This window comes from Camellia sinensis, chromosome 15 (genome assembly GCF_055761805.1).
Source record: "Camellia sinensis isolate YWXY chromosome 15, ASM5576180v1, whole genome shotgun sequence".
NCBI lineage: Eukaryota > Viridiplantae > Streptophyta > Magnoliopsida > Ericales > Theaceae > Camellia > Camellia sinensis.
In genome coordinates, this window is record NC_138975.1 from 92,607,275 (window position 1) to 92,625,482 (window position 18,208).

Sequence of the window (18,208 nt, forward strand, 5' to 3'; positions counted from 1 at the left end):
TTAACTGCTGCACCTCATTTGCCCTACTCTGCAGCCGGTTCGACAAGTTTGTAACCGCAGTCATGGTTTCCACACATGACTTTAATGTATACTGATTGGCTTCCACATCCGACTGCACTGCCATTCTTTGCTCCACAGACCGCATCGGAAAGTTCAGAGGAGTAAACTCCGGGGCACTCGGTTGAGGTTCCAGTGCCACCGCTCCAGTTCTCTCTCTTGTTGACTCGTTGAGGTCGGGAAAGAGGGTGAGCAGACTCCGGGAAGACGAGGCCATTTTCTGGGCAACAGAGTGTTACAGAATATCTCTCGTTACAGAATATTACAGACTATCTCTCTCAGCACAAGGAACTCTCTTTCTCAGCAACACGAAGGATTTTTCAGAGGTTTCTCTCAGTTTTTCTCTGCCTCAGCCTCTGCCTTCGTCTTGGTTATATAGCCAAGGCAGCCACGCGTATCGCGCGCCACTTGCCACCAGCCGACAAACGGGCACGCAAGCCAAGGCGCCCACGTGCCTCGCCATCATGTTCGGCACACCTTTTGATGACTTGGGCACGCCTTTTGATGGCACGCCTTTTTATGGATTGGGCACGCCTTTTGATGGCCCGCCTTTTGAAAAATTGGGCGCACCTTTTGAGGATGCGATTTTTTATGGGTCCGACAAGACTCTGTAAACTGTCCCGACATTGATTCCGGTTAGCTCCTTTATGGGTCCGACAAGACTCTGTAAACTGTCCCGACATAGATTCCGGTTAGTTTCTACAAGGGTCCGACAGGACTCTGTAAACTGTCCCGACATTGATTCCGGTTAGTTTCTACAAGGGTCCAGCAAGACTCCGTAAACTGTCACAACATTGTCTTCTACAACGGTCCGACATGACCCCATAAACTGTCTTCTACATCGGTCTGACACCACCATACAGTGTCCTCTACAACGTTATGACACCCCATACAGTGTCTTCACCAACGGTCTGACACGACCATACAGTGTCTCCTATCCTTTTTTATTTTTATGTATTTTCTTGTTTTGTTACTCTCTCCAAACTCAAGTTGGTTAGTTTCTCTCCTCCTTGAGTTTGCGGGGGCTGTTAGAATTTCTCATCTTTACCTTCACCTACTCCACTACACACTCCACTTCACCTACCTCCACTTCACCACACACTCCACTTCACCTAACCCACTATCACCTTCACTACACCTACTACCACATTTTCTTCTATATATAGATTGTATAGGAATTGTAATACATCAATCTTGTAATACATCAATCATAAACTCATCAATCAATAAATACATAAATTCTTACACAAACACACACCGGCAGACTTTTTGTTCACTTTTGACATCTGCAATCTTTTCATTTGCACTAAATCTTCTTATTTCTACCTGTTTTATGTCAGTTGTTTGAGGGCATTGCAAGAGGGGGATTTTGTTGAATTTCATTCCAGATTGAGAGATTCAAAGCAGGTGATAATTACTACATGTTTGTTTTTGGTTTATGTGGAGGAGCACATATAACTTGACTGTTAATTGGTTGTTTCCTTTCTGTCAGGAACTCGTTTTGTCCATCTACCATGCAAGCAAAGAGAGCACTGAATACATCTATTCAACGATAATTAAGCTTCAGGTTTTTGTTTCCTCCTTTCCTGCCATGAATCTCATTTGCCAAAACATCACCTTGGGTTCCTAATTTCTCATTCATGTGTTGCTTTCTGCTTGTGGAGCAACTGGCATTCTGGATCCATGCTCCATAGGCTCAACTATGATTTGTCAATCATTAGAGATTGGATGTGCTCCCCACTAAATAATCATGAAAGAAAAAATAAAATTGAGAAATCAAACAACAAGTAAAAAAGATTGGAAATTGGTGATTAAAACTACTTTTGGATGGCATGCACTGTATTTTGTTTGTACTAGTAATTATTGAATGTCATCAAAGTATATGCAAATAAATTAAACAGGCTTTTGACAATCATTAATTGTATGGTTAGAAATCCAGAGAACAAACCCGAAGGGTTTGGCCGGGTGGATGAGGCTTGGGACTTGGGGGTTTGCTCCCTCCAAGGTCTCAGGTTTGACTCCCCTCACCAGCAACTCTTGGGGCCACGGACCGCAAGAAATAAATAATTGAGCTTTGTATATGTTTATGTTTATATATACACACACATATATTTATACAGGCATGCATATATAAATATTATTCTAGTTCTTGCTATAAAGTTTGTATTAACTTTCTGTTATACTATGAAATGCAGATTTTTTATCATCTTGGTATGGCATGGGATTTGCGCTGGACAACTTCTTTATGTGAAAATATGAAATCTTGTACTGAGATGCGAAAGTTGTTATCTGAACCTGTTGTCCCTACCCTGGATCAGGTATTATATTTTTCAATGTTATGTCTCATGACTGGAAATCATTCTTCATGTGCTGCAAATAGTTTTGTGATTATGTTGTGTGTTGCTTAATGTTTAAACATGTGATCACTTTTCTTAGTTGTGAAATTTACTTGGTCGATGGCAAATGCATCAGTGGCGTATGTCAGGATTTACTTTTTATATGACCTAGTTTGTGTGAATATTATAGGATGGTGTTGATGGCGGCCTTCTATGGATTTCAGAAGGCAACTATTTGCAAAACCATTTCTACCATCAATATGTTGTATGAGTTAAGAGGACAGCACACTATTTTTAGTCAATTGTGCTTTAATTTTGGTTGCATACCAAAGATGGAGGAAAAAAACAAAGGATTTCAAAGGAATAGAGAAGGATAAAGAAGACTGTAGGGTGTTATTTATTCATTTATTTATTTTCCTGGTTTCCTAACAAATGCTTTTGAATCTATCCATCTAGTTGTCATGGCTAAATAAGGATTGGAACTGCATTTTGAAACGAGCAGAACTGCACATGAATTTGCTGGAACCCTTCATAGCATTCAGAAGGGCCCTCCTTCAAACTTTACGTTGTACAGACTGTACGGTGCAGCATCTTTTGGATTCCGCATCCACTCTTCGCAAGGTATCATCTTGGGAATTCTGACATTCAGTATCAATAAATCAAGCTTATTCCCATGGTCTGATATGTTGTTTTATATTTTATAGGGTTCTAGATTTTCTCAGGCTGCTGCAGCTTTGCATGAGTTCAAGTTCCTCTGTGCTGGTGCGGGAGAACAGAATACTACCTTATATTGGCTTGGAAGGGTATGAACTTTCGGTTTATCCTTTCATAGAATTTTTCTTTGGTTTAAGTCAAAAGAGAAGTGGGGTAGACCTAGGAAGCACGGATATGGATATGGGAAACGGTGATACGGATATGGCGATACGCCAAAATCTGAAAAAGTAGGACACGGGTACAGTGGGGATACGTTCATAAGACAAAATTATTTTTTTTATAATTTTAATAATGTAATATGCATGAAAATAAAACCTAACGCAAATTAATAAATAAAGAGAAGGATTCCTATTAAATAAAGAAATATTAACATTAAAGTTCCGAAAATTAAAAATTTGGTGAAGAAATACTTACATTAAAACAGTGTAGGGAAACCAAAAAAAAAAAAAGAAGAAGAAGGAAAGAAAGGTGGAAAAAATAAAAATAAAATAGCCTAATAGACAAGGGAAAAAGAAAAAAGAAAAAAAAAAAGGAACGAGAGTAGAGAGTATTGACCATTGAAAAAATATAAATATAAAATAATAAAAAAAATTGCAAAAAAAAAATTATATTCTTATTTAGCGTATTAAAATATAAAAATTAGAAAATTAGAAAAAATTAAAAAAAATTGAATACTTATTTGTGGCATATCCGTTGCGCATCTTGTTGTATCCTTTGCGTATTCCTCCCGTATCCGGAATTAAAAAATAAAATAAAATAAAATAATCGTATACTTATTTGTTGTATTCGATACGTATCCCACCGTATCGAACGCGTTTTGGTATATCGGTATCCAATACGTATCCGATACTTGTATGGCACCTCTTTTAGAGTATCCGTGCTTCATAGGGGTAGACCATGCACAGCTTTCTTGGCCTTTTGGACAACATCATCTAGTGGCAGTGAGTAATAAGCTGCATCTGAACCAAGAAGCTATTGGATTTTTCTGTGAATTTCTGGTGCTGTACCATTATTCTAATTGCCAGGCATTTGAATGAACAAATTAAATTCTAATTTTTTAGCAAGCATTCAAGAAGTAGATCATGTTCTTGCAGTCTTTTGAAGTTACTCCAGAAAAGTTTTGCCTTGGCAACACCTTAGATGAGCAAGTGCATATGACATGCATGAATATTTCTTATGTTACTTCTGTCATGAACTAATGATTCTGAAATTTAGTTTGCTATACAACATGAAATAGATGTTATTTCACATTTAAGGACAATTCATAGAGTTGGGCTTCCTTTCAAAAGCTGTAATGTACCTCTTCACAAAAGTGTTTGTTTTGTATCTGTATTGGTTATTTGATCTTAAATGTTTCCCTGCTTCTTTGTTCTGCTTTTGTAGAGTAGCATTAACATATATGATGTGTATATATATTTTTTCAGCTTGAAGAAGCTAAGCTTTTGCGAGCACAAGGACAGCATGAGATGGCTGTCAACCTTGCAAAGTATATCTCACAAAATTACCAGTCGAGTGAAGTTGTCTCTGATGTGTACCGCTTAGTTGGGAAGTGGCTGGCAGAAACTCGATCTAGCAAGTTAGTTATACACGATAAATATGAGCCAGAAGTATATATTAATATTGATGCTTTTGTATATAATAAACAAGCTTTTTCTTACTTCAAATATATGATGATGATTATGCAGCTCAAGAACTATTTTAGAGAAGTATCTGAAACGTGCAGTTATACTTGCTGAGGATCGTAAGGATACAAACAAGAAGTCTATCGCAAGACAAAGCCAAACACATTTTCATCTTGCACATTATGCCGATGCTCTGTATAGGAGTTATGAAGAAAGACTCAACTCTAATGAATGGCAAGCAGCAATGAGGTTAAGAAAGCATAAGGTACTTATTTTTACAAGCATGTTTTAAATAAAAAGGAAAAGCTATAAGAAAGAATAGAAGTAAAATTTGTCCTGCTAAATTTGAGTTTGTAGGGTTGAACCTAAGAGCAGCTCCTTTATGCAAATTTATGCCAATGGTTAGGTCTGTTTGCAATCCAATGGGGGACTAAACTGACTTTTTAAAAAAAAAACTAAATTAGAAAGTTTATGTATTTATGTAACTTTTTCAGACAAAAGAGTTGGAAGCACTCATTAGGCGATTAAAAAGTTCGTCAAAGGCAAGTATTGTTCACTTGTCTGTTCTCCTTTGATCATTGATATGCCCATTATTTGAAGAAAAAAAAGAAAAAACTAAAACAAAATACCTTGTGAGCTATATTAACCTTGTCACATCATTTTTGCCTCTGTATTCTTAGGGGGAGAAAATTGACTATTCAGTAAAAATACAAGAGTTGCAAAAGCAGCTCGCAATGGACAAAGAGGAGGCTGAAAAATTGCAGGTACAATATAGAAGAAGAAATTGTTTATTCTCTTAATTGTATGGAAGTAAAATTTTCAAAATGCTTTATAGTTTTCACTTGCCATACGTTGAATCTTGTTAAAGAATAAAGATAGACACTTTCCAATGTTTTCATGAAACTGGATGTTTGGAGTATCACAGGGTTTTTTTTTTTTTTTAAGTACATATGCATATATGTATGTGTGTGTCACTGCAGATGTTTTCACATGGTTCGTTTGTTGGTTGTAACTTGCAACTTTCCCAATGTATTCCTCTTCTTGTATAGTGAAAATTCTCAAACATATGTTGTCAGAAACTTTAGTAATCCTCCTAGCTGACTAGGTTCTCAAATTGTTGGATGCAATAATTTACACCTTCTATAACAACTTAATCTTTTAGATGAGTTGGAACTTGGTAGTTAATATTTGGTCTCTGCCAACCCGAGAATTTAAGTACTTGCATTCGTTTGATCTACTCGTTTTGGGGATTCTGGCCACCATTGAGGGGGTATGTTGAGGATATAAGTAGTTAAGTTGCACCCTCTCAAGCAGCTTACACTGTTAGATGAGTCAGTTGTGGACAGATAACTGACAGTCATTCTTTATTGTCTACCTCTATCACAACTTTGTTGTAATCTTAATATTGATATCAGGCATGAACTGATTTTATTGTTTTATTTACCTCATTCTGTCAGGGTGACAGGGATAATTTCCTCAATGTAGCACTCGAGGGGTACAACCGTTGTCTGGTCATTGGTGACAAATATGATGTTAGAGTGGTATGTATTGTTTGCCCTAACCTTCTTCCAAGTTAAATGTCAATTAGCTAATTGCATAATAGAATGGTTAGTAAAAGTCTAAATTAACTTGAGAATATAAATTTGAGAGTATCCAAAGTATTATGTGTCATTTGTTTTTACATTGTTAAAACTGAAAATGGTCTTAATTTGATATTGCCTGTACAAGTGTGTGGAAATCACTAACACAACAAACGCTTTGATTACATTCTTTATTCTAACTATCAAGTGAACCGGAATGTGATTTTGCTTTCAGGTATTTCGACTTGTTTCCCTGTGGTTCAGTCTCTCCTCTAGGCAAATAGTTGTAAATGGAATGCTGAACACAATTAAAGAGGTACACAAGAATGGTATCAAGAGTGGTATTGTTAGATTGTTGTTGATAATTCAAACATTGGAATCCCATTTTTAGACATACGATTTTGCTTATAGCTAATATTTATCGATGAAAGGTGGTTTTGTTTAACTATCCTGAAATTTTTACAGGTTCAGTCTTACAAATTTATACCACTAGTATATCAAATTGCTTCAAGAATGGGGTCAAAAGATGGTCAGGGGCTTCACAGTTTCCAGGTACAAAATTTAACGGGTACTTGTTTTTTTTTCCTTCACTTCCACTGATTTCTTTATAATTTTTTATTTTTTATTTTCTGAAAGAATTTTGAGCTCATTTGTTGTCAAACTTTTATTTTGTGCAGTTTGCTTTGGTTTCTCTTGTGAAGAAAATGGCAATCGACCATCCATACCACACAATCTTTCAGGTATTTAAAGACAGATTTTGACAAGCCTAATGTAATGACATGAATGATATTTGTTCTTCTAAAGCAAAGACTTCTCAGTTCTGTACAATTTGACCAAATGGTTTCAAAAGTGCTACTGTAGACATCCATTTTCTTTTCTTAATCTAATCATGGGAATCGCAATTTAGAACCATTATATACGTCTATATAATGAATTTTTACTGTGCAACTTTTTTTCTTTTTTTGATGTGCATATGTAGCTTCTAGCCCTGGCAAATGGAGACCGCATCAAGGACAAGCAGCGTAGTAGAAACTCATTTGTGGTGGACATGGATAAAAAACTTGCAGCAGAAAACCTTTTGGAGGAGTTGTCTTCATACCATGGAGCTATTATTGGACAGGTAACTTTCATTAGCATTTGGTTTAGTCTCGTAAGTTATTATATCTGGAAGTTTTATTCTTTCAAAATTTATTGATTGTCTTTTAAGCAAGATGCGGCTTTTTTTAATCAATATATAGATGAAACAAATGGTGGAGATTTACATCAAACTTGCTGAACTAGAAACAAAAAGAGAGGTTAGTCATATAGTTCCGAAATTATTCACTTCTTTTTTTTTTTCTTTTCTTTTTTTTTCTTTTTTTTTTTTCATTTCATTGTTGTCTTGTTTAATTCTGGTATTAGAATCTCAGTTATTTTTCTGTGATTCATTCCCACTATCAGTAACAACTTGCGTAAGAGTTTTGTTTAGAATTATTAATGAGATCATGTCAACAGGATACAAACAAGAAAGTTACTCTGCCAAGAGAAATTCGCAGTGTTCGACAGCTTGAACTTGTAAGTATTCCACTCTGATTAGGACTATGAGTATCACTATTTTGTTTCTACAATGACCACTGACCATTGGTTGTTACTTTAATAGCATTCTCATCATGAAAAATGGTATTGAGGTGGAATTGTTTTGATGATGCCATATGCCAGAAATCATAGCTTAATATTATCAAAATTTCTATTGAATTTTTTAACAATCAGGATACCAAGATACTCGAGAAAACCACACCAACGTAGTGGTTGATACAAAATCCAGCTATCAGGCTGTGTGGCCAAACTTATTTTTTATTTCAAAAACAAAATTTTAAACTGTAAGTTTATAGTCAGCTATCTAATGCAGTTTGTCCTTCCAGGCTTCGGATTGCATTGTAAAGTGACACAAAATGCATCAGTGGCTGGGTTACAGAGGATGCTCTTACCTAATTGGCACTCTTGAGTGACCTAATGTGCAGAGTCTCACATAACTTAGTCAAATTGTTAATCAGATTCATTGGCATGCAAACTTTTTCCACTCTCTTTGGTCATAGTATCCAATATTTAGAACCCTACAGATCTACTGACCTCTGGGTCCAGTTGCTAAACTTGGGGTTCCGTAATTTTGCAAATTAAAAGATTTTGAGCTATAATTATGGACAAGAAACTTCTTGATTGTTACAGCATTAATTCTTGGTACAAAATCAAAGTTTGGAACACCCGAGCCACCTAAATATCAGCGGATATGGGATATTTCCTCTGACTGTCAGTATTAGCGGAAATGCACTATATTAAGGCTGATCTGTTGCCCCAAGGAAAGGTTGGTTGCCAGGGTTAGAATCTTGGTGTTTTGGTTATCTCACTGTACATTGTAAATGGCTGGCAAGATATTAATTGCCATGATTTCTTACATATGACTCCATGAATAACTTCCCACATCTTGAATGTCTGTATTTTCTTGTTTCATATTGTAATCAATAGCATTTTCCATCATGTCTGTTCATTTACCAAGCAACTTATTCACTTGTTTTCCTTTAGGTATAGATTTTAGAAAAATACCCGGCCATATTCACTTAAATGGAATAATAATATCAGTGGGGAAGTAAGCCCTATAACCAATAGTATTGCTTTTGTTCGACAGTAACATCATAATTCAAAGAAAATGATAGATGTCTTTAGTTCATTTCCGGATCTCCCTTCATTTGGAAGTGATTTATGTTCTACTCAGAGTTTTAAAAGGCTTTCTTGAGGCTCGCCTCGATGCTCGCCTCGCCTTGAGGTTAAGGTAAAACGCATTAAGGCTTTGATTTTTAGGCATTACTCCCCAAAGGCTTGCGCATCATAGTTTGAGACATGCGCCTTAAGCGCGCTTTTTACGCTTTTTGCGCATAAGCATGTGAGGAGTATGCACATGCAGAAGTTGCCCTGGGCATTTGTTAAACTTAGTCTATTAGATTGTTTAAACATAAAAAATTAAAATGAATCTATTTTTACAACTATATTCTACAGGAAAAATTAAGTAAATGATCAATCAAGAAAAACACAGCTAATGGTCAAGTGAGAAGCTCAATTACTGAAGTTAAGAATATCGATTTCTCTTTCAGTAAAGGAAAACTTCCTTCTATGCAGTAAAATGTTCAACGCATTAAAGCGAAAAGTATTTACATATTTATATTTAATTTATTCAGTAAATATTAAAATTTGAAATTTGAAATGCTTACGCCTCAACGCCTTGAGGCTTACGCCTCGCCTCATGAGAGGTAAAACGCCTTAAAGTACGCATTCGCCTGTAAAAACTTTGGTTCTACTACTTGGTACCACAGAACAATTAGCCCCTATAGTCCCCTCTTAAATTATGCTACTTTGTGACAAGTGCAACTGGTGATTCATGTTCCCCTTTTGGAACTCCAGATTCGTTCATTTAAGTAGAAACAAATATTAAACCAATGTCTTGCATGATTACTTCAATCAAACAAATGTCCATGCTTTTGCCTGTCTGTGGAATTATTAACTTCATTGACCTCAACCTTATCGTAGTGCTGTTATATACTATGACATTCTATCTTCCTGATTCCTTTATTTTTTCCGTAGAGGTTGTAAACCGTAAAGTTTTTGTATTTACATGGGTTTTTCAGGTACCTGTAGTAACATCTGCTTTTCCAGTTGACCATAGTTGTCAATATCCTGAAGGCTCTTTTCCACACTTTAAAGGATTACCGGAATCAGTAGTGTAGGTCTCCCTTATCGGTCATTTTTAGCGTCTTGTTTTAGGATTCTTACGAACTTTAGATACTAACTTCTTTGATTTTTCATATCGGTAAAATGCAGGGTGATGAATGGTATAAATGCTCCGAAAGTGGTTGAATGCCAAGGTTCAGATGGTAACAGATACCGACAATTAGCAAAATCTGGAAACGATGACCTGAGACAAGATGCCGTATGAATTCAAACTCTATTTGTAATCATTACCTTGAACTATGGAGTGAAATCATTAGCTTTAAAATTATTAGGTTTATTGTGGGTGAGTGGGTGGGTTGGGGATGATTATTGAAGAAGGAGAGGTACAGTCAGGCAAGGAGCAGGTTATGAAGAAGGGAAAGAGGAAACCTCTCTATTCTTAAGAATATGTTAGTAATCTGGAAAGATCTGCAAATGTACAAGCTTATTGTTGAGTAGTTAAGAAAATTAATCAATGATATGCTAAGTTGATTATAAAAAGAACCAACCCCTTGGAGCTTATTGTTGATTATATTTTAGAGCGTATTGAGTTCTGAATTTGTCCACTTTGGAAAAATAATAATGCGCAAATGCTACCATGGCTTTCGAATAGGCATTGCATTATTCATCTCCACCTTCCTTCTTTTAGTCTATTTTGTACTTCTTACAAATTTACACTAGTGATATAATGGGGGGATACATTTTCCTTTCATATTTTGTTTCTCTGTTGCAAATATGCCGTAGTATATATCTAAAGCTCTTTTTATGTTCTTATAGGGAAGGTACTTCTTGGTAACCTTCTTGGTAAAGATGTTTACGGTTTATGTGTTTATTATGCATATTTTCCTTGGACTACTAGACGCTCCTGTTGTACTTTTCTTTAATCTTACAATAAGATTTTGCCAATGATATGCAGGTAATGGAACAATTTTTTGGTTTAGTTAACACTTTTTTACACAATCATCGGGATACATGGAAAAGGAGATTAGGAATACGTACATACAAGGTATCTTCTCCCTTTTGATATAGCATTATGATGTTGGCTTCAGATGGCCGGAATGTGAAATTGGATGCACTTCCTTATTTTAGGGTTCTTATTGGAATGATCAGCTACTTCAAATTATTGCATATTTGTAGACTCTAGCTTCACAATCATATTAGGTTCCTATTATCGTTGAGAATAAATGTGTTAGGTTTTTGTTATTGGCAATCCCGTTTGACAAAACTCCTTTCAGTTGTAATTTTATTCAATTTTTTATTTAAGTATTTAGATGCGAATTCGACCCAAATTATGCCTACGTAGATGAGTTTTTTATCTTAATCCTATCTTGCTTGCCACTTCGCTGACTATGCCGGGGATCGAGTTGTTTTTCCGCTCGAGCGGCCATTCCTACTCTCGAACGCTCGAGTGGAGATCGCGACCTTTCAGAAGTTTCACTCGCCTGCAAAAGTACAGGGAATTATTTTTTTCTGCTCGAGCAGCTATTCTTGCGCTCGAGCGTAGACTCTCTTTAGTCATGCGTTGTAGTCACTCTGCTCGAGCGGCCATTCTTGCGCTCAAGCGGAGATTGCGGATCTATTTGTTATAAAAGCTGCAGTTCAGTCAAGTTTTAGCGTACGACTTCTAGATCTTCTTTTTGGGTATTAAGGTTTTCATCTAGAGCTTCTTTGCTTGTTTCTTTTGATATCTGTGAGAGTTTAATCATGAATTGAGTGTATTATATCAAAGGGGTTTGTTTAGTTTGTTTTATTTAAAAAAGAGAGAGTTGTTCTTCGGCGAATTTCATGGAATTTGGGCCTCAAAGCTTTGGTGGATTCCGGAGTGGCTCATCGTTGTGGATTCGACATTGGTGTTGTGGATTCAACGTTGAGCAAGACAATTCTGAGGTGAAGATGAGGCTGGAAGAGTCACATAGGGGTTGGTTCGATTCAGGCGTGGATTCACTAGGTAATTGAAAGTACACTTGTGTAATTCCTTTGTGTCCTCTTAGTGGATTGTTTTGTGGCTTTGGCCTGTGGCTTTTTTATTACAATTGGAAGCAGTCCAATTGTGGTTTTTCCACGTTAAGATTGCTGTGTCGATTTGTCTTGATTGTTTGATTGGAATTATTTACTGCTTAAAATTGATACATAATCACAAATCAATATCTTCGGGTTTTTAGATTTTTCAAAATGTATCCATGCCACTGCTGACACGATTACATATATAATTATAGAACCTTACAAATTTGTGGCCTTCTACTCACCTGATTTTGTTAGTTCATGCAGGTCTAAGTCATGGTTAATTTTATTGATCCACATATGAAACTGTTAGGTTTGCAGATGAAGAAGAAGAAGAATGAAACCAGGAGACGAAGAGTGACAAAATATGGCTGCTGTAATATCATTACTCAATGACATAGGGTTTACATCTTAAGCATATGTATTTATAAGTAAATATTACATATGACATAGAAAAATAATTAAATTATTATCACTAATTCGTTGTTGTCAAATTACGAATTGAATGCTTAAATTGTGAATCATATCGAATGTCCAAGGAGTCTGTGTTCAACACATGTTGGACTCAGATACGACAACTAAAATGAAGTATCCATGCTTCATAGATTGACTTAATAAACTACTGTCTTGATGTATTGGGTGCATATTTTATACAGTTATTTGACCTTATTACTTCCTGTGATCTGTATTTGTACAACATATATGTTTCCTTTTGCAGCTTCTTCTTACATATCCACATTTTAACCTTTGATATTTTTGCCCTTGTTTTGCACTATATGTCATCTTTTGAGAAACTTTATGGCTGAGTGCTTTTCCTTATTATATATTTGTTTGTGCTAACATGTGTTTTCGGCTCATTCATCTTAAACAAAAATTATATTTATAAAATTTGTTAAAATGTCTCGTTAATGAAACAGGTTGTTCCTTTTACTCCAAGTGCTGGTGTTATTGAATGGGTAACTGGCACTCTTCCTCTTGGTGAATACCTTACAGGAAGGTAAGAGAAATCATATTTTATGCAAACTTGTGGCAGCCAGTACTTTCAGTACCATTGAAATGTTTGAATATTGGAATTGTTTCATGTTTTCAACATGCAGCACGAGGAATGGAGGTGCCCATGGGCGGTATGGAGTAGGAGACTGGACTTTTCCTAAATGCCGGGAGCATATGGCAAAGGCAAGTACCATATGCTTCTCTTTGTCAAAGTGTAGCATTATTGATAATGATGATTATGATAAAGCAGTTTTTTGGGGGAAAAATGGTTGTGTTAAACCTGAATGGATTGTGGTCCAACCATCTGGTCAAGTCTGGTTGAAAACATTGGCTTAAATCCATCACAGAAGTAGGATAATGAAGGGATTTAAATAAATAAAAGCTTTGTTTGTGGAATGAGTTGGGTTTTCATTTGTTGTCATTCAAGCAGTAGCGGTTTCATTTGTTAGTGTGTCAAAGAAGACATAATTTCTCAGAATAACTTAGATGTTGACTTGGAGCTTATCAAATTAGTAAGTCAGGAAGCAAGAAAGGGAAAAGTTTAACTAGGGGTTTCAAACTTCTACATTTGTCCCACCTACCTGCCATCCATGTGCACAGACACACAAATAGAATACCTCTTGCAAAAACAAATTCTATTGTCAATTGCATGTTATCCTCTTTTCCTGCAACAACGGTTGTATGATATGCTTTTCAAAATCCCAGGACTAGCGACAACCTTATAGAACCAGCACTTGATATGAAGACTATTTATTTATTTTGAAATAGTTATATTCTAATGTCCAAAAAATTTCTAATTGGAAAATACTCCTAATAAATCCTGTACTGCCCTTGTGGATCCCATCCAAAGTTTTTCCATGAAGGTTAGTGCCATTGATGGAATTCGCTGAGTCAATCATATTGTCAACGTGTAGTAGTACAAGAATGTATTATTCTCTTATATTGGGGAAAGTCAACTTTGAAGGTCTGCAATTTCATGCCATAAAGGGTTTTAAAGCTGGAATTTGTAGGATTAGTTTGGAATTTTTAAGATGATCTCCAGGGAGAAATTTAGGATTTTTTAATATGTATGGAAGTAGGGTTAGGGCTCAATTAAATAAGGAAAAGGAATGAATTTCGAGGCTGTTCTAGGGGCTGTGAAACTTCCTGTGAACACTGTTTTGGGCTGTTGAAGTACAGAAAAAAAATAGAAAGAAAGATAAAAATTATCTAAAATATCAACTGTTTTTAAATTAGAAGCATTACATGACTTTATATGTGTAAGTTTTAGAGAAGAGAAGGAGATAGGGAATGAGTTAGACCTCATCCCTTTTTATATTGATAATAATGAGTAATTACAAGACTGTCATAAGGCATAAATTATGGGTCATCCCATTACACCAGTCAACATCAATCAAGGGAAAATAAAATAAGAATAAAATATAAGTAATACTATTTCCTATTCTAACGCTCCCCCTCAAGCTGGTGCGAAAATATCTCACATGCCTAGCTGGTTGAGAATGCCATGAAATGGTTTGCTCCCTATTCTCTTGGTAAGAACATCTGCTAGTTGGTCCCCAGTCTTCACAAATGGAGTACATATGGTGCCGCTAGTGAACTTTTCCTTGATGAGGTGCCTATCAATCTCTACATGCTTGGTTCTGTCATGTTGAACTGGATTATGAGCTATGTTGATTGCGGCCTTGTTGTCACAGTACAATCTCATGGAATCAGTCTAATGTATCCCCAAGTTCCCCAACAATAGTCTAATCCATAGCAATTCACATACACCTTGCGTCACAGCGCTGAATTCTGTCTCAGCACTAGATGTAGTAACCACACATTCTGTTTCTTACTGCGCCATGTGATTAGGTTTCCTCCAACAAATGTGCAATATTTAGAAGTTGATCGTCTGTTAGTGACTGATCCAGCCCAATCCGCATTAGTGAATGCCTCCACACTGAGATGTCCATGCTTTGAGAAATAGAGACCTTTCCAGGAGAAGCATTTAGGCATCTCAGGATTCTTATATCTAAGTGGAAATTTCTAGTAGCATGCATAAACTGGCTAACCATTCTCACTGCAATGGCAATATTTGGACGTGAGTGAGATAAGTATATGAGCTTATCCACTAGCCTCTGGTATCTCCCCCTGTCCACCGGATCTCCCCCTTGATTCTCAATGAGTTTTGGCCTAGTTCTAGAGGTGTATCACATAGTCTACCTCCAAGCATCCCAGTCTCTTTTAGCAAGTTAAGTACACACTTCCTCTGCCATATGAAAATGCCATCCTTGGACCGAGCTACTTCAATGTCCAAAAAATACTTCAAATTGCCTAAGTCTTTGATTTCAAACTCCTTGGCTAAGTATTCTTTCAACTAAGGGATCTCCTCAACATCATCTCCTGTCAAAACAATATCAATAACATAGACAATAGGAGTTCTGGTCTTACCAAGTGAGGAGTGTTTTACAAATAAGGTGTGATCCGCTTGACTTTGCTTGAACCTATATCGCAGTATAGCTTGAGCAAACCTTTCAAACCAAGCCATAGAGGATTGCTTTAGCCCATAAAGCTATGTTACATGGACTCGGGTACGGGTGTCGGGTGCGGGTATGTATCTAGAGGTCGGATTCATCAAATCATAAATTTAAGGATACGCGGACTCGGCAAAAAAATGTCATATTTTTATATTTTTAATCTAATATGTGAGATAAAATAGTATTATATTTAACTTATAGTGTCAAAATGACATTTATAGCAATTATATAACAATATATACATATAATAATAGTGTTATATACAATTATATATGAAGTATCCGTTGAAAAGTATCCAACACATATCCCATACCCTTGTCCGAGTGTCGGGTGTCCGACACGGGTATTTGATTTAATTTGAAGAGTCCACGTAACATAGCCATAAAGTGACTTCCGGAGCCTGCATACTTTACCTTTGGACCTAGCATCCTCAAAACCAGGGAGAATATCCATATAGACCTCTTCTTCTAGGTCTTCATGAAGGACGACATTCTTCACATCAAACTGATGAAATGGCCAATCCGAATTTGCTACAAGAGAGAGTAGTCTTCTCACAGAGTTCATCTTAGCAACTGGTGCAAATGTCTCCTGGTAATCTACCCCATAAGTCTAAGTAAAACCCTTAGCAACTAGTCTTGCATTGTACTGTTCTCTATTTAACCATCTGCTTTGTGTTTCAAGTATGTACACCCACTTACACCCAACTGGATTTTTTTCCTCTAGGTAACTCCACTAACTCCCACATGCCATTCTTGCTGAGAGCTCTCATCTCTTCTATCATGACATGTTTCCATTCAGAAATGGAGAGAGCATCTTGAAAATTGTTAGGCAAACTCACAAAAGAAATTTTAGATAGAAAAGCTTTATATGAGGGAGACATACTAGAATAAGAGACATGATTAGTAAGAGGATGCTGAGTACATGACATAACCCTCTTCCTATTAGCAATGGGAACATCAAGATCGGAGAATTCGGGAATAGGAGCATTAGTATTAGAATTATCTGGACTCTTAGGAGAGGGATGACTCTGGACACTCATCCAGAGAAGAAGTTGGCAGTAGAGGAGGGAAAGTAGTCTTTTGCATCCAAGTGACTTTTTGTCTATTTTTGTCCCTGACTTAAACTTTGCCTTATTTCTTTTCCACAACAATTGCTGGCTCAACATCCTTTATCTGTTCCATCACTGGTGGTAGTGGCACAAGAATCTCTTCACACCACCCATTGCTAGGGAAAGTAAAATGCTGGAAGATAGTCATCTCACCTTGTACCAATCTCTCAATGGAGCGACGTAACTCGAAAGCCTGTGAGAAGTTTTCCTTCCTGGAGTAAGTAGTTGCTATGGCTTTCCAAATATCCTGGATGGTGTCCATAGACAAATAGCCCTCTCCAACCTCCGAAACCATAGAATGGATCAACCAGCCCATAATCAGAGAATTGGTGATCTCCCACTAGTCATAACAAGGGTCTGTGATACTAGGGGGTTGTTTGGGGTGTCCTAAATAAGTACACTTTTTGACTTTTTGGACTAAAAAGTTGAGAGAAAAAAGATGGTTGTTTGGGTTAACTTTTTGAATTTTTACGAAAAAATGTGTATTAAAAAATTGAATAAATTAGTATGTAGGAGAAAATAAGGACAGTAGGCAGTACGGACGTCCGTTTGGGCAAGGTGAGTTGATGATAAAAAATGGTTGCCTACTTTTCGGGCATTGCATTAGACGGTGCTGTTCGGCCCGTGGGGGCCCTCACGGGTTCCGTTTTGATAATCTGAACCGTTCAATGTGTAAAACTCGTCGAGTATTATATTCTTGTAAAAAATCACCTTGATCAGATATCGCTAACTACATGATCAAATCAGTTTTGTATAAAAAAAAATGGATGATGTTATAGTTAACGGTTGCTTGTGCACCCCGCCTGTGCATTCCAAAAAACTCAACTCTGTGTCTGTGGCACATCAGAGTTGTTTGTAACAATTTTGTGTAAAATTAAATTTTTTTTTAATTTTTTTTTGGTGAATAGTGATAACTTTTTAACTTTTTTAGTAACTTTTTAACTTTTTGAATTTTTTTGGGTATCCTAAACCAGGCCTAGGTGCCTGAACCCTCTCATCAACATATCTCATCTTCCCTCTACTCTTCAAGAAAATAGGCAAACTCTACGACCATGCTAGGTAATTTTGACCAGTGAATAGGGAGGTGGTGATTTTAAAGCCAGTGTTGAAGTTATCAATCATAGTGGAAGGAATAACAGAACTCTTGCCCTGAGATGGTTGAGAGGTAGTAGATTCACTAGTCAAATCCGCCATGGAGACTCTACTAACTTTTCCTCAAATACGATGCCAATCACAAACCTGGACGATGAGATGAGAACAAGCACAACAGTAACTATAAAAGCATAAAGAATTAAGAATTCAGTTTTTTTTTTTTTGGTTTTGGTTTTAAGATGCAGTAAAGAGGAATGTTTAAATAACTTGGGTGCTACATCAGCAAAACAACAAAGGAAGGCAAAAACATGGGTTGTCAACAAGTCGATGAGGTCTATCGAGATACCCCTCTGTCAGCTAGGGCTATCAGATGACTCAGCAAGGTTAGGCTAGGGCTGTCAAATGACTCGGCAAGGCTGGGACAGCCGGCAGGAGGGAGCGACGAGACCAA

General features: G+C 36.7%; 1 protein-coding gene across 3 annotated transcripts in view; it reads left to right on the plus strand.

Annotated features, from left to right (window-relative positions):
- The window catches only part of ATM (Serine/Threonine-kinase ATM-like protein), a 177,529-nt gene that overhangs the window by 154,301 nt on the left and 5,020 nt on the right, over positions 1-18,208 (plus strand). The window contains exons 52-72 of one of the 3 annotated variants that reach the window (XM_082907876.1): positions 1,398-1,464; positions 1,550-1,624; positions 2,253-2,375; positions 2,850-3,014; positions 3,098-3,196; positions 4,532-4,683; positions 4,793-4,994; positions 5,224-5,271; positions 5,410-5,493; positions 6,187-6,270; positions 6,545-6,625; positions 6,775-6,861; positions 6,987-7,049; positions 7,289-7,429; positions 7,548-7,604; positions 7,804-7,863; positions 9,966-10,060; positions 10,159-10,267; positions 10,964-11,053; positions 12,966-13,045; positions 13,146-13,224. In XM_082907876.1, coding sequence (XP_082764002.1) covers positions 1,398-1,464; positions 1,550-1,624; positions 2,253-2,375; positions 2,850-3,014; positions 3,098-3,196; positions 4,532-4,683; positions 4,793-4,994; positions 5,224-5,271; positions 5,410-5,493; positions 6,187-6,270; positions 6,545-6,625; positions 6,775-6,861; positions 6,987-7,049; positions 7,289-7,429; positions 7,548-7,604; positions 7,804-7,863; positions 9,966-10,060; positions 10,159-10,267; positions 10,964-11,053; positions 12,966-13,045; positions 13,146-13,224 — 2,041 coding nt within the window. Of the gene's footprint in view, positions 1-1,397; positions 1,465-1,549; positions 1,625-2,252; positions 2,376-2,849; positions 3,015-3,097; positions 3,197-4,531; positions 4,684-4,792; positions 4,995-5,223; positions 5,272-5,409; positions 5,494-6,186; positions 6,271-6,544; positions 6,626-6,774; positions 6,862-6,986; positions 7,050-7,288; positions 7,430-7,547; positions 7,605-7,803; positions 7,864-8,210; positions 8,349-8,514; positions 8,653-9,965; positions 10,061-10,158; positions 10,268-10,963; positions 11,054-12,965; positions 13,046-13,145; positions 13,225-18,208 lie in introns of those variants that run through there. The other 2 variants (XM_082907878.1, XM_082907877.1) reach the window with 2 other exon arrangements.